General features: G+C 41.3%; 1 protein-coding gene across 4 annotated transcripts in view; it reads left to right on the top strand.

Annotated features, from left to right (window-relative positions):
• The window catches only part of KCTD20 (potassium channel tetramerization domain containing 20), a 28,230-nt gene that overhangs the window by 9,055 nt on the left and 3,500 nt on the right, over positions 1 to 15,675 (top strand). For 3 of the 4 annotated variants that reach the window (XM_085302273.1, XM_085302274.1, XM_085302275.1), the window contains exons 3-8: positions 10,718 to 10,917; positions 11,638 to 11,917; positions 12,791 to 12,893; positions 13,392 to 13,512; positions 14,315 to 14,512; positions 15,100 to 15,210. In XM_085302273.1, coding sequence (XP_085158399.1) covers positions 10,767 to 10,917; positions 11,638 to 11,917; positions 12,791 to 12,893; positions 13,392 to 13,512; positions 14,315 to 14,512; positions 15,100 to 15,210 — 964 coding nt within the window. In that variant the 5' untranslated portion in view covers positions 10,718 to 10,766. Of the gene's footprint in view, positions 1 to 2,027; positions 2,115 to 10,717; positions 10,918 to 11,637; positions 11,918 to 12,790; positions 12,894 to 13,391; positions 13,513 to 14,314; positions 14,513 to 15,099; positions 15,211 to 15,675 lie in introns of those variants that run through there. The other variant, XM_085302272.1, reaches the window with a different exon arrangement.

Genomic DNA, 15,675 nt, shown 5'->3' with positions numbered 1-15,675 from the left:
TTGGCTTGTTCCTCGGTGCTGCTGCTGTTAGGAGCGCATCTCATACCAGTATGGCCCAGCTGCGGCCAGTGCTCTCCCCATCCTCGTGGTACCAGCCTACCTTTAGACCTCAAAACAGAGGCAGAGAGATGTGTAGGCATAACAGAGCTTATTCAGGTGCCTTTATAAGCACTGAGCTCCTGACTSTGTATAGATAAAGCCTTTTTTCAAGACAGGACGCTTTCAATTTTTACTGCATTTCATTAAACAACATCCTGTTTCCTTGTTTTTCTTGACTGTCTGTTATTCTGAGATTTCCTTAGTGAACAGCTACAGTGATAGCGTTCAGCTTTCAAAACTCTGCCTTCTGTTGTTAGTTTTCTCAAGCTGCTGCCATGTAATTGGTTAAAAATGAATGGCAGTTAGACTTGTAGCAGATGAGTGGGGAATGAGTTAGCAGTTACTTGTTGGGATCCTTYCCAGTGGAGGAAGGTGGAGTTTTAAGTTGCTCGCAGCCTTTATAAAATAAGAGTCAAAGTGAGTAAGTGCTTTGTGTTGTAGATGAAACATTGAGCAACACCRAGTAGGGAACAAAAGGCTCAGTAAGTGAGGAAAGGAGTTTTATTTTGAATATTCCCTCCAGTGATTTTCTACTGTAAAATAATCCACTCATTAAACCTGTCGTGTATTTCAAAATATGCTAATTCTTAATATACTGATCCTCATCTCAAGGGGATCAGGGCACAGGGAAGTTACTGTACCAAAAGCAAATATGATAGTGCTGAAATGTGTTGACAGTGCACCAGCCTACCTTGCTCTTGAGCATCCTGTGTGCTCTATGTGGGGTTTTAATAGGTCTAAATATTAATATCTCATCTCACCTGTTTGGGATAATATGCATCTAGTGATTAGAGGCTGCTGCTTTTTCCTTATAGTCCTCCTTCCTCCTTARCAGGCTTCAGGTGTTTTATTGATAGTTGTACCCAGTAGTTTTACAGGTATTTTTTACCAGAGACAGACCAGATGATTGGGCCTTAAAGACCTAAAAGCTTGCCCCCAAAGCAAAGGTAATACTGAGTGCTTGCAATACATCRTACTTATGGACAGGACAAACATGTTACTTAGTAAATTAGTGACAATTTGRTTTTGTTATATTGGAATCTCTTAGTGTATCTTTCATTACTATAATCAGATATTATGTAATGTTCAGACTTTAAAACTTGTGTCAGTATACACAAGCACTTTATCACTGGCGTGAGTCAGGATAAAAATAGTTTCATGCCTCCCCAAATTATATTTACATTTTAAATGATATATTTTTACCATTAAATTAAGCAGTAAGAATTTAATCCTGTTGTTCCRTGAAATTGCATTTGGAGCCATCTCTGAGCAATCCAGATATCTTAGAGAAGCTTTAAGTGCAACAGAATGTATTGATTTAAGATTTGAGCTATAAAGGGTGACATTCCCAGGCCAAATGTGATCATGCCTCTGCAGTGCTGTGCGGAGGCGTCAGAGCTTGGAGGGACTCAGGTGTTTGTATGTGGGGCTCATTAGCAATGCATCTGCAGGAGCACTGACATAAAAAGAGTCCACTTGATATCCCCAGTTATTCTAAATTTATGTTTGGGCCCTAATTCAAGGTCTTCTGGACACTGGAATTCACATGCATGTGGTTAAATATATATTCAGGTGCTCTGGAAAATTTGGTAGTTAATTCCTTTTTGCCTGCATAAGGGATATGTGGCAGGTGGACAACAGGAGCGTATTTAATCGTGAAGCATCAAGGGTTTATAAAACTGCACCTTTTCTGTTGGACTGTTCCTGAAAAAGCAGGCTGAACCAGAAGTCTCTCTCTTGAGAGAAATCTGACTGTGTTAGCTTAAAATAATGTTAGCTGTGGCCATAAAGATTTTTATACGTAAACCTTTCATGAATCATTGGAGGGGAGGGAAATGACAGGACTTTTAAACTGAAATATTTACATGAATCAGACATCTGGGTTTTGGAGGCGTGACCATTGCTGCACAAACAGTTTAAACTCTGAAGCTTTGCTGTGACTTAGTGTTTCCCCTCTATTAAAGAAGGATTTCAGGATACTGCTGYTGGTAGCACTGAGAACATATGAGCCGACAGTAAGTAAGGGGTTGTGTTGTTTCAGTGCGGGTGCTTGGCAGAGGGTTTGCTCCAGAGTTACCATAGGGAATGTGAGTGATTTCCTTCTGTTCAGTGATTCCGATTGCTGCAGGTATTTGGCTTGGGGATTTGAGTCTTCTCAGAGATACTGCTGTTCTTATKCTTTTTTTGTAAAACTCAGAAATGAACTGCTTAGCTTCTATAGTATAGACATAGGAATTGATGTGCATTTGAAACCAGGTAAGATACAATTGCCAAAGGAAAACTGAGAAAACAGCATTTTAAAATGCTAACAGGATAAGATTTTTATACATTAGTGAAATACATTTTTTTTTCCTGATAGCTTTTATAGTTTTGCAGTAAATGATGGAACAGAGAATACAAGGCAAAACTGTCTGACGCTATTGCTCCTGTTAAAGAAGCTTTTTGTATAAGAAGTTGTAAGTTTATCTAACATAAGTGAATACAAAGTGTAACTTGGCTCTCACCTGCCCTCAAACTGTATGTATTTAGCTCGCTGTTCTATGTGTTAGAAGAAAACATTTGTTTTTTTGTCTCTAGTAGTAAATAAAAGGTCTTGCTTATATTATGAGCAACTCATCTTTTACTAGGTTTTTTCCTTACTGTGATCAGATCCATGTACCTCACCCTTCTGGCTAGAGAGGAGGTGCGTGTTCTGTATTGACATGGCTAGCTGTATTGAGATGGCTAACTGAATTTAGTTAGGCAGCTATAGCAAAGCTGCCATTACTGTATATGTGTTAGGATGCTTTTTACAAGGATGAGATACAGGAAATGTCATTTTGCAGATGACAGATTTTTAAACCAATAGCGTGCGTAGTGAATGTASCCTTCATAGGTTGCTTGGCTTTGAGCCTTAGGAGAGGGAAACAGCACTGTCAAAGAATTAACCTGTTGCCTTATTCAGAAATTTTGCTGCCTTCTGAGAAGCTCGGTTGTAGGACGCTACTGGATGCAGTTAATCTATTCCAGTTTATGAGAACCTGTCATGATGCAACTTTCCTATTTTGGAAGAATCTGCAGTGGGTTGCTTAAAATCAATATATCTCAACTGGTTTTCTGCATGTGTTAGTCTTGCTGACTGCAGGTTGGCAGAAGAAATGATAACTGTCAGTGTGGAGAWTTGCTGTGGGTAGGTGCTGTTAGCGCTGGCGCTAGCTTTCAACGTGTAAACCAGGCACTGTCAGCTATAGAAGGATCTGGCAAACTATGATCCTTAAATCAAGGTGCAGATGTGCAGTGTTAAATCATTAAAACCCTACTGCAGACTAGTTTGGGATTACATTTGTAGAAACAGTGGATTTTTGTTAAGACTCAAGTAAACGTGTAAGTCTGCAAACTTTGCTAACAGTGAAGCACTATGCACAGAATAGGAGAAAACAATCAAGCATTTCATCAGCCTTCTTGCATTCTCTTGCCAGAATTTTTAAGCTGTCCTGAATTGCATCAGTCCTGCTAGACATCATTTTCCATCTATAATTTGAAGCCAGATGGAAAATGAATCCAGTRTATATTGATAGAACCATTTCATAACAAGGGAAAACCATTTTGTAATGTGTCTGTGCTGGTTCAGCCTGTAAGTCACCGCTTTTTTTGTCTGGTTATATCTGTCTGCTACAGAAAATGAAACTACTGTCATTAGCAGGGATGACAAAAGCATGTTCAAGGCTCCAGGTAGTTTTTCTTTCTGTTGCAGGTTGGATAAATGCATTTTAATGTTGCATGTCTGAGATAGAGGCACATCTACAGGTGTCACTGAGTGGATAACATGAGACTGACCAAGTCTCATATTGCACTTACCATAAAGCCGATGTTTTTCCATCTCTGTTCCCCCCTCACCCCACCCTGTGCAACTTGCTAAGAAATCCGGGTGCTCTGACCACAGAGAGGGGACGCAGGCTGTAAGAGATGGTGGCATGGGGCATTGGTCTTCTGATACGATCCATTCCTCAAATCCATGCTAGAAGGTATGTGTGCCCAGGGCAGCCTGGTGACACTGGCTTCTGCTCTCATATGACATTTCATACATGGCACTTCACCTTCTGGAAGAGGAGATAACTGATTTCTCCGAAAAGCCTTGTGCTCAAGAGAAGCAGTAGATGAAGAACCAGATTTGTACTTGGTAACTGGAAAAAATATTTTTTAAAARAATTTGCTAATGAGACCTTCTGAATCTTAAAATATTTTAAGGCTATAGAATTTCACTAAAAACCAGGAGTAGAATTTAAAAGCAGGAGTCAAAAAAGTTATGTCAGAGCATAAAAGACAGTTCCTGCTTGTGATTTATGGTGGTTGATGGCAAACCATTATGTTAGGTATCCAGAGTCAAAGTGAGGTGTTATAGGGAAAATCATGTAGACTTGGAACCATGTAATGACAAGACAAACTGAAAAAAAAACAAGGTTACGATGCAGGCATGTGATAGAAGATAATCACGGAAAGAATAGGGCTTTTCTCTTGAAAGAGAAAATACTGGACACTTCTTCCAAAAGCTTTATTTACATTGGGCACTGGCAGGCAAAGAAGGTAATTCTAGGTACTAGACTGGAAAATGATTTTGTTTGTGATACATATTTCAATAACAATAGCTTCAGACCTGTCAATTTAATTTTGCTGTATATTTTTGACACACAGTTAACTTTTCCTCTGTTTAACTATTGTGCCACTTACAGGCAGAAAATCAATATATTTTATGCCTATGCTGTTGCTCTAGATATGCCTCTTTTTTCCACTGTAAACTAGTGCAATAGTGACAATGTGGACTTGTCGACTTCTTTTTGAGTAGAAAAAGAATGATAGAAGCTAGGACCAAAATTCCCRGGGTCTGAACCTCATCTCATTTATGCAAATTCCAGCTTGCTGTTTTCGGTGCATTTCTTTCATATTTGCAGAAGGAGACCCCCCAGCTCTGTTCTCAGTCTTTAGTAGAGCAGAAAGTTTGTAGCTTTTGCCTTTGTTTCTAGTGGTAGGATTTCACTCCGTTTTGTACAGCCCTCTGGAATGCTTCTCTGACTGGGGAAATTTTATTGCCATTGAACTTAGCTGACCAGAAGCATTTTTTTCCTCCTTTCCCTCTCTGAGGGAAAGCATGCATCTGGCGATTGAAAGCAAACGTAACGGTTTTACAAAAATTAGAAAATTGGACTACTGCCTACTTGCCAAAATGATCTTTCATCGCAGCARGTTTGAGTAGTGTTTTCCTTATCCAAGTTCCTGCCCTGTGGTTCTTTTAAAAACAGTCTTCTTCCAGAAAACCATCTAAACTGACAATCTATCAAAAGGCTCCATACCATCAGAGCTACTGGGTTAGAAATTTGGCATGGCCAAGACTAGACCAGCTGAGAGGAAGTAAATAGAGTAGCAACTGCTACAAGTGAGAGGCCAAATTTACAAAACCGTGGTGCTGGGCTGGTACAGCTAGGTGAGCCTGGCCTCGGACTGCCAAATCTGTGTTGTGAACTGCATCGTGAAGCCGTAGCCCGCGGCACGCTCCTAGCTTGGCTATCTCTGTGCTGCACTCTGTTTTGAGGTTTAGGCATACTCAATACTGATTTGCTCATCCCTATGTGCAGGAAATGCTTCTTATTATTTATCTCAACCCAGTGAGATTTTYCCTTTTGCTGTCCAGAAGAGGAATTTAATCATTGCTAATTGTTTCTCTGTTTTTATATGTAAGGAAACTTTTGGCGTGTTCCAAGGATATATTTTGAGAAATGAAAGGAAGGCTAAATTTTTTTGAAGGGCAATTATATTAGAAATACGTCTTGTCCTAAACTAGTACAGACTGTAGAATTAGGTCAGGCACACCCTGCATATGCATGTTTCCTGCTTGCTCGTATTTCTGAAAATAATTGTACATGGGAATGTTTTTGTCAATTTAAAGGAGTGTTGTCACCTTAAAAATAAGTTGTTTGGAGTTTTATATAAGTCATCGTGGTTACGCTGTGGTTTAGTAAGAGTGGGAGATTACTGACCGTCTGATTCACTTGCTCTGCRTGCTGATCGTTCTTTGCTATTAACAAATTGAATGATGAAGTAGTTMTGTGCTTCTGCTATTTTTACTCTCTTCTGACTTCCTTCTTCTCATGCCAGATGACAGTGAAGCAGTGTCTGGGCTGTCAGATGTTACAGGAAAGGGCTCCACTCTAAATGGAATTTGACTGCTCAACTTTTCACGATTTTCTCTGAAGTTCTGTAATGTTTTACAAACCCCGGTGCCTAAACTATTTTGTAATAGCTCTCTTAATCACAAGGRTAGGGATAAGGACCAAGTAGTAAAATAAAGCTTGGAGCCAGCAAGTCTGCACTGTGTTTTTTGGATTTTCTTTGCTGTAAGTGTTATTGCAAGTATATTTAAGTTTCTTTTCCTTGCACACACCACCTATATTCTRTTTGTTTGTCTGTGCAAGTTAGGTCATTCAGCTCCTTAGGATAGTTGTGGGAGAACCGTGTACCATGGGAAATGGTTCTGGGTGCTCCTRTGGTTCTCTGGAGTGGGGAAGGATAATGTACTGAAGATCATCCCAGCCTTTTTATGTTCCAGGACACTTCCTACTTTCTTAAACAGAATGATCCTTATTCTACCCATTTCTTATCTCTGCTTATAATATGAAGAGCTTACGTCCAAGATGCAGTATTAAATAAAACTTTTTATTTCYAACTTATTTTTTTTTAAAAAAAGAAATGTACTCCCATACTTTTCTCCCAACAAAAATGACTTCACATTGATAAGTCACACAAAGTAAGAGATGCTCAAAATCCCAGCAAAAATGATTATACTTGATAATCCACACAAAGTAACAAAGATGCTTGTTTAGTTACACTGTGCATTTTTAATGTTGATGTATTTGGAAGAGGAGAGACCTACATACTCCAAGCAAAACCAATATGGATTTGGGCCCTCAATTCCTCTACAGACTGGACAACAGGCTGCTCGGGAGCTAAGCATCCCAACGAGTCAGTGGGAAGTGAGATGGAGGGGGTTAGTTTACAGCTCACCACTTCTATGGCACTGGCTGATCTTTGCTTACCGTGTGCTAGAAACATGCACAGCAGCGTAGACCTCAAAGAAGGCGGCAACTTGCTAGTATTTACCCTGTTAACTGCAAGGTAATTGTGCACAGTCAGGGAGCGTGAGTAGTGAATACGTTAGAGTAACACCTAGCTAGTTAGTGGTGCCCATACTCTGGTCCTGAAAATTTTGTCCCCCCCTCCTTCTGTGTCTCTGCTTTCTATCATAAAAGATTTCCCTGCAGTGCTTCCCAGGGCTGTTAGGAACAGCGAGCAGTTAATATTTGCAAAAAGCTTTGAAGATGAGTAGTGCTAATTATTATTTATAGGTATTCATTCTCACCATGGGTAGTCCACCTTGATCCTAGCCATGAAAGGAAACCAGGACACTTGGAAGCTGGCCAGGTTTTAGTACAGCCTTCTGAAGTCTTACAAGCTCGTTTCCCCGCTGGGTTGCGCGCGTGATTACGATGAATTTGTCACATTAAATGACTAGTTCAGAATTTATTGTAACATCCAGCTGTGGGTAAAGAATGCTGACTTTTTTTTTTCCCCCTTGTTTTGCAAATGCAAAACATCTYAGAGTTTGGGCACACCAAAAAGGGATAGCAGGGAGGAAAACGGCAGCAGCCTGGGCCAAGTTTGATTATCAGCAGGGCTGAAGGTTCAGCTTTCCAGAAAATAAGTGAGGGATAATCAGACCTAATACCTCTAAGAACTGCCACGATTGCAAAGAGTGTGTTTCGGAAGTGTGTTTCTACTGTCTCTGAGGGGTTTGGAACCTTTCACCAATGCTGAACTTATTGTAATGGGGGAGGAGGGGGAAAGAGGGAAAGAAAGGTGCCAAAGAGCTATTAAAAAAAAATGYACCTAGCAAATTAAAGCAAAAGAAAGAGATTGGGAACRGTAGTGTGGTGTAGRTGTATCTGATGAAGTCTGAGAAGTGAGGTCCRTGGCAGTAAAAGATTCTGCTGAGCRGCATGCAGAGCCTCTTGACCTGCCTGGACATTGAATTCAAAGTTYTGGGTGATGAAAAGGTATCGCTCACAAAGTTGCAGGTTGTTACATTGATCAAATCCAATTTTATTGTTGCAAAAGTGCAGTCAGGACGTGTTTCATGCTGTTTGACTTAAATTAAGCGTCACTTATAAGGTAGGCTTTTTGTGAAGTTATGGAATGTGAGAAATGCTTGATAAAAGTTGTTTGCCTCGGTCTAAATTGCTTGTTGATCTGATACCCTGCCTAAATTCTCCTCTCTGAGTAACRTATTAAATAATTAAGAGCTTGTTCAGATGGTGTAAGGGGATCTTATTGGCGGACCAGCAGTGCTCTTGAAAGAGGCCTAAGAAATAAATTTYAGCTTGATAAGGCAGCATAAGCATTTCTTCATGGAGTCCTTCTGAGCTCACTGAGCAAAACCTGTTCCCGAGTTGAGTGTGTTTGTAGCTTATCTTTCATCAGGGAGCTTGTTTCTATGTAGAAAAGTTGAAAGTTTTTGCTTTTTGTGCAGTTACCTAATTTTGRAGTGTTTTGGTCGTAGCGGAACTGCAGTGCATGCGATTCAGTGAATATGTTTTAAACCACAGCTTCGGTTGTATAACTWGTTTGACACAGTCTGGAAAAGTGTGTGTTTTGTTGCAATGATTACGATAGGCCGTATAAAATGGGAGAACGGTTGAGATTTGGTTGCTTGGCTAGCAATTCTCAATTTTGAAATTGATTGATTGATTTAAAAGCTTTTCCCCCCACCCCCAAGAACCACCCTGTGTTTTGCACAGTATGTGAGATTGCGTATTTGGCCACCCCTCCTGTGCCCCCGAAAAGGAGGCGTCTGTTTACCRTCACTGTCTCGAGGGACTCGGGGCCGCTAAAGGCTGCGAGAGACAGCCTGTGCTCGGGACCTACGGTAGGCCAAAAAAGAGTGAAACGGCCCGGAAAGCCTCAAGAGAGGGAGGTTGAACCCAGCCCAAGCTGGGTAATTGGTGTTAGGAGAGCTGGGTAGCGATGCACTGTGTTCTCTTAAATTTCCTGGAACAAAAATGACCCTCTTAGGCCCCTTTCGTTACTGTTCCTACCGCTCAGCCAGTGCCTTTAAGAAAAGAAACAGAGTAGGGTAGCTTTTCAGGTGGTTTTGCTGCTGCCAAAAATCTTCCTTCTCATGAATAYTACATGAAGCGCAAACAGCAGATTTTCTATAAGTATACAGAAGTAATAATACTGACAATTTAGTATTTATTCTGGGAGATGGGAGGAAGGAATTGTTATTCTCTTTTGTTGATCTCTAATTAACAGTGAAATGCTTGCGCTGATTTCCAGTAATGATGAAACCCACCGCTGAACTGCTCATTAAGGCCTTCATCCTCAGCAGGTCGTGACCAGAAAGCTCGCCGACTCTGATTTGCCGTTTAGTTGTTTATTACTGCTGTATTTTATCTTGTTTGCTTTTAGCCGGGTGGATGTTYTGCTGTGCTTTAGAGATGGCATCCCCAGGCGCTGGAGTCTTAATTCTCTCGAGAGAAAGACACAGGGCAATTGTTCTGCGGGGTGGGGGGAGATTGGAGAAAAAATCATTAATGAGGAAATTGGTGGTTTGGTGTTTGAAAGAGTGAAAAGAAACGCTCAGAGCCTGGAAAGGGGAGTTGTTTCTTGTCCAAGGCAGCAGCAAGAAWAAAACAGGCCACGGATACAAAGAGGCAAAAGAGCTGTTAGAAGATGAAAAAGAGTTGAGTGACATGAGAACAGAGAAAGGGAAGAACCTTAACATAAGAACGAGGAAGATGAATTTAGCCTAGTGTGAAGAGGCCAAAAAGGGGCAAAGTTGTCTCTGACCATATGCAGAAAGGACATTTAAGAGTCGAGTAGAATGGGTCAAAACATTGTATGTACTGGGCTAAGCCAGAGTGTGATGGACTTGAGGCTGCTGCAAGCATGAGTATTTGATGTGATATGAGTATTTATTGTAGGACTATGCAGAGTTAAATGTTGAGAGTGGTCCCTATATGACAGCAGGGGGATGAATCAAGGAAAAGGAAGACAAAACAACGACTAGAAGCAGAGCACCTCCTAGTCAAACCTCAGGGTAGTTAGAGAACAGTGCCTGGGCTGTTAACTGGRAAAACGTTAATGTTCAGGCTATAGCCAAGTTACTGAGCTCTTTTCGCCAGTGCTGGGAATCAAGAGATTCATAAACATTTTTAAAGGGCTCTAGCGGTCTGGARGTCAGACAGTTGCCAGGAAGATATTTGAAGAAACATGCATGTGATCTAGAGACGTCAGTGCTTTGGGACTTGCTTTGAAGAAACCAGAGACTTATAGGTAAAATAGACCCTTGGTTGCTTTAAAACCTTTAAAACTTTTCTTCCCCCCCCCCCCCCTTTTTTCTTTTTTCCTCTCACAAGGTTAGTGTAGGGGTATAACTAGCATCATAAGCCTCCCTGAAGCCCGATTAAGTAACCGAACAAATGCCTCTTGAACCCTGAGGGACTTTGGTTTCAGTAAAAGATACAGGGATTTGAGCTTCATTGCCTGGGAATTTCTTCCAACGCTAACACCCTGGTATTTTCTCTTCTAGCTCTTCTCTTAGGAAACGCAGCCAACTCCTCACATCGCGGAGGCCCAGCATGAATATTAACTGTGCTGGTGGGACAGGCTGGTCAAGAAATCTGGAGTCCAATTGCTCGGTGGAAAACGTAACTGTAGCAGTCCATGAGTCAGAAGAAAATAACGTGGTGCTAGGGGGTCACAGCCCCTCTCCAGGTCTGAGGTCTGAGGGTGAGGATAATATGCATTTACCTTTCAGCAATCTTTAAGGCAAAATTTTTGTGAGATGTTATATTCTTGCAAAAATTCCAGTGTCCCAAGGCAGCTTGCACTGGTAAAAGGCATACTCGCAGCTGAGGAGTGCAGAATATATATGTCCTACTTTGCCAAACTGGTGGAAAAGACGAAGATCTAGGGTCCTGCTGTCTTGGCAAGATGGATATAGCCTGTCCAGCCCTCAGCTCTTCCCGAGGTTGTCCCTGAACAGATGAACTGTGCTGATGAGCTCCGTGACCCCATGGACCAACCGTTATGCACTACTGGCCAAAAACACCTCAAGGGTGACGTAGTCGTTATCCTAGAGCGTGGCACGTTTCCCGCTTTCCTATGAGAGTARTTGTCAGTACTAGGCATCTATGTGTGTGGGGGTGTGCTTATTCCTGGCCTTGTTTAATTTCTGTGCTCCTGCTCTTCATCTTCTGAATCTATTATGCTTTAATAAGGAGTATTAAGCATCGTGGATCATTGAGAAGGTTTTTATCCAAAATCCAATTGCTGGCTCAATTTGAAAATGCAGCATAGCCTTCCACTCTATAATGTTACCTTAAAAGTCAAGCATATCAACATCCTCTGATTTGTGGCTCAGTTTTCTCATTACACTAGAAAGTCTTAGTATTAAATGATGTTTTCCAACAAATGATAGTTTGTCCTTATATTGTTTGTTTCTCTTAGGTTTAGATCCTGAATGCCGACACACTGCTTTCCTGGTGAGCCCCCACATCAGTAGCATGTTGTCCACTTCTGAAGACACGCACAACTGTCATTTCCAAGATGGGAATAAAAGACAGCCAGAATATTTTAATACCCAGGAACGCCACGGAGGCAGCACTTTGTCTTCAAGCATCAGTTCCCAAGCACAGCCTCCGGAGAAAGTGACGCTTGTGGTAGATGGCACTCGCTTTGCAGTGAATCCACAGATTTTCACTGCTCACCCTGATACTATGCTGGGAAGGTGAGTGATTTCTGCCATTTTCAGGACACTTCAGATGGGTTGAATATTTGCTAAAATGGAATAAGAACATGCTGTTTGTGTTGTGATCTCATCCGTATTCGTAAGCTAAGCAAGGTTGGACTTGTTCTAAATTGGACTGTGAGGCCTTGAAAATATGATTAGATGTAGAGAGAAGTCAGTAGATTTCTAAAAAACATTCTCCCTTTGGTCCAAGTATTTCAACTGGTGTGCCCTTTTAGCTAGATGTGGACTACTTTTACCTTCTGTCCAAGTGTTTGCTTGTTTGTGAGCAGCACATCTGTTCGCAGCTGATAACTTCCCTTCTAGAATGGAGAAAATGATAATGCTCCATTCCCCTCCTGTTAACTTTTGATATTTTCCCAGGAGAGAAGTCGCTCAATTTCTTCTAACACTGATGCAGCTACTAACAGGAAGCATTCATTTTTCATATTGCCATCACCCTATCTCTGACCAAAGGCAGCCTAGTTCTGTTGGGTTACCGACCTTTGCACAGGTCAGCTTGTAAAACAGGTGATCAAAAGGCATGTTGATGGTGCTGTTGTGTAGCTTCTATGGAAGGGCTTTCTTGACAGGGATTTTTCTGACCCAGGATTGAGTGGTCTGTTCCTCTGAGATGTGGCTTGTTCCACAGAATGAAGTAGCTTTAGCAACAGTCTCAGAGTCCAGCTGTTGTAGGACTTGATTGAAAAAGCTCTTGTGCTTGCTGCTTATGTGAGAGATTTGAGTATTGGCTTCAAGTTACTGTATACCTGTGGTACTGCTGGTTTTGTTTAACCTCAGCACACCTATTGGTTTCTAGTATGGATGCATTCATGTTTACTTGTGCATTTATGTAGACTTTTATCTGTTCAGAATGTTTGGACCAGGAAGAGAATATAATTTCACCCGGCCGAATGAAAAGGGAGAATATGAAATCGCAGAAGGAATTAGCTCGGCTGTGTTCCGGACCGTGCTGGTAAGATGATGTTTGTAGATGAGAAAAAAAACAATTGGCTGGTCATGTGTGCAAAGCTATCTGTCTCCCAGGCAACTGTGTACCCCCGGGACATATTCTTTTGTTATTATTTAGTGTTGTGCTAAAAACTTGTAATAGATTTTGGTATGAATCAGCATATCAGATACTTGCTCRTGTTGCTTTTTACCTTTCTTGTGTCATGCTTTTTTAATTCCTGAGCTCTGTCCTGACCTCATGGTGGCATATRAATGAATGTTGCGTATAGGATGTTATGAAACCCCACATCATGGTAAAAGTTTTAACTAGAGTCTACAGTTTATCAGACCCAAGAGAATCTGCCAAGAGACACAGATTCTTGGACAAACAGGGCTGTTTCTGCTGTTCTATTTCCCCTGTAACTAACAAACATTGATGAAAAGAGCAAAAAGCTAATTGAAAATGATCGATATCCAAGCTCCTCTGAGTTTTCTTTCTGACACTTGTCCTTTTTATTTGCAGGATTATTACAAAACAGGGATCATTAACTGCCCTGACGGGATTTCAATCCCAGACCTTCGAGACACATGTGATTACCTCTGCATCAACTTTGACTTCAACACAATCAAATGTCAAGATCTAAGTAAGTACAGAGAGAAATCGTCTCTGAGGAGATCTGCATGGAGAGGAGTGCTCTGATTCTGATTTGATGCAGTTTTAATCGTATGCTTTAGTTTAAGCATGAGGGTAGTCCCATAGACATCACTAGGCCTGATATACGGATTGTACTTAAACTAGTTCCTTTTTTCCTACATTAAACCAAAGTGAAGTGATTGAATCCTGTAGAATGCAGACATCTTGCTCAAAAGAGCAAACTGAAGTTGTAAAACGCTCTCTCAGCTTCTGTTACAAGAAGAGGCTAGAAGAACTTGCTGTTACAGCCAAGTAAAATGAAGGTTAAAAGCAGGGTTATAATCCCTGTCTCAAATGTACTGGAGAAAGTGAACAATTTAAGCTGAAGAAGGATGGGCAGAGAAGGCACTAAAGACACAGAGGTCAGAAAGTGCCTACTCATTGAAGAAATCTGATGGGGAGCGGCTTTTGGGGGATGCTGGCAGGCAGAAAAGTACCTTTAACATAGGCAAATTTATGAAAGGCTCTATGTTGAAATGTGGCATATAGCATCATAGCACAGGCTTTGATGGCATTTCCTACTCTGTCCTCTGACTGATCACAGAGATGGCAGAAAATATGGTTTCAAGTGCAGAAATTGTTGCTGGAAATTCAAGTTAAGTATCATAAAATTATTCAGTCTCTGTTATTTCACTATGTTGGCTGGACCTTACTGTTTTTTTTTTTTTTTTTTAATGGTAATGTATAGTGGCCCTATGGTGTAGGGACATGTTTTCATATTAAAAAAAATCATGTGATTCATGTTTCATTAGGTGCTTTGCTACATGAGCTGTCCAATGATGGTGCTCACAAACAGTTTGATAGCTATCTGGAGGAGCTGATTCTGCCTATAATGGTGGATAGCGCCAGGAAAGGGGAACGTGAGTGCCATATTGTCGTGCTGACAGATGAAGACACAGTGGACTGGGATGAAGATCATCCACCTCCAATGGGAGAGGAGTACTCGCAAAGTAAGGGTACTCTCTATTGATGCTGAAGCACATGTCAGATCATGGTGACTCAGCTGTGGCAGCCACTTTTCCTGCATGTGCACCTGATAGAGCAGCTCCTGGCTCTGTGCTCATTGCGCACTCAGGTATCTGGGCATTAGGGAAGAACCTAATGCCCAAAAAGCAGTGCCCCCCTGGGTAGGGAACAGATGCTAGCAAATGGAGTCCTGTTATGCATGATCTTCCTGAGCTGGCCGTGGCCAGGAGCAGGATAGCTGGCTAGTTAGAGCTTTGATCTGAATATCTGCAGAACAAACAGCATTCGCTGTGTCCCTTCCTTGGCTCCTAGTAGTGAATACTCTTTGCTTTATACCCTCATCAAATTCCAGATGGGAGCAAAGCCTGTGGCTTCAGCATACTGAGCAATAAAGTTTTTCCAAGTCTCATTCTATCCAGACTATAACATGTATCAATACCTTCCCACTAAGGAAGTTTAGCTAATCTCAGTGATGAGAGTGGATAGATCTGTTGTTTTGGCATCCCCACAGCTAACCATGTCAAAAACAGTCCCTTCCTGTAATTTCTAATCACCCTTTTTATTTCTCAAGTCCTTTACAGTTCCAAGCTGTACAGATTCTTCAAGTACATTGAGAATCGCGACGTTGCAAAAGCTGTATTAAAGGAACGGGGTCTGAAAAATATTCGCATTGGCATTGAAGGTAAAAATATTTTCTCAGCCAAGCAAATTCTAAAATGGGCTACTCTGTAGTCAGTAAATCCTGTTTTCCTATGAATTTTTGTCCAGGCAGACTTCCGATGTGAGTTTTTTGGTCTCTAATAAAGGTTGACCCTCCACTGAAGACTTTCTCCATGGAGGGGTACTAAGAAATCTCTGTTTTACCACATGTTGAAGCTAGTAGAAACTTGATAATCTTCCTTCACCTTTGTCATGTTTCTTTGAAATTGGCCAGGTTGTTTGAAAGTTAAGGGGAACTGGTAGCTCCATAGTGCCTATCTGTAAGTCTTCTGTCTTTTAGGACCACGCAAGCAGAAAAGGGGAATCACACTTCCACCATTCCTGYTGGTCCAAGCATTTACCTAGGGAACTTAGAATCTTGTGCTGTGTCCTGGAGGAGACTATCTCATTGCTATAGTAGTTTGCTCGCATACTGGCTAATACTGTG

The sequence above is a fragment of the Rhea americana genome, unplaced genomic scaffold (assembly GCF_003343005.1).
Source record: "Rhea americana isolate MKP2758 unplaced genomic scaffold, rheAme1 scaffold_189, whole genome shotgun sequence".
Classification (NCBI taxonomy): Eukaryota; Metazoa; Chordata; class Aves; order Rheiformes; family Rheidae; genus Rhea; species Rhea americana.
Note: the sequence above shows the minus strand (reverse complement) of the source record. Positions and strands in the feature narration are given on the sequence as shown.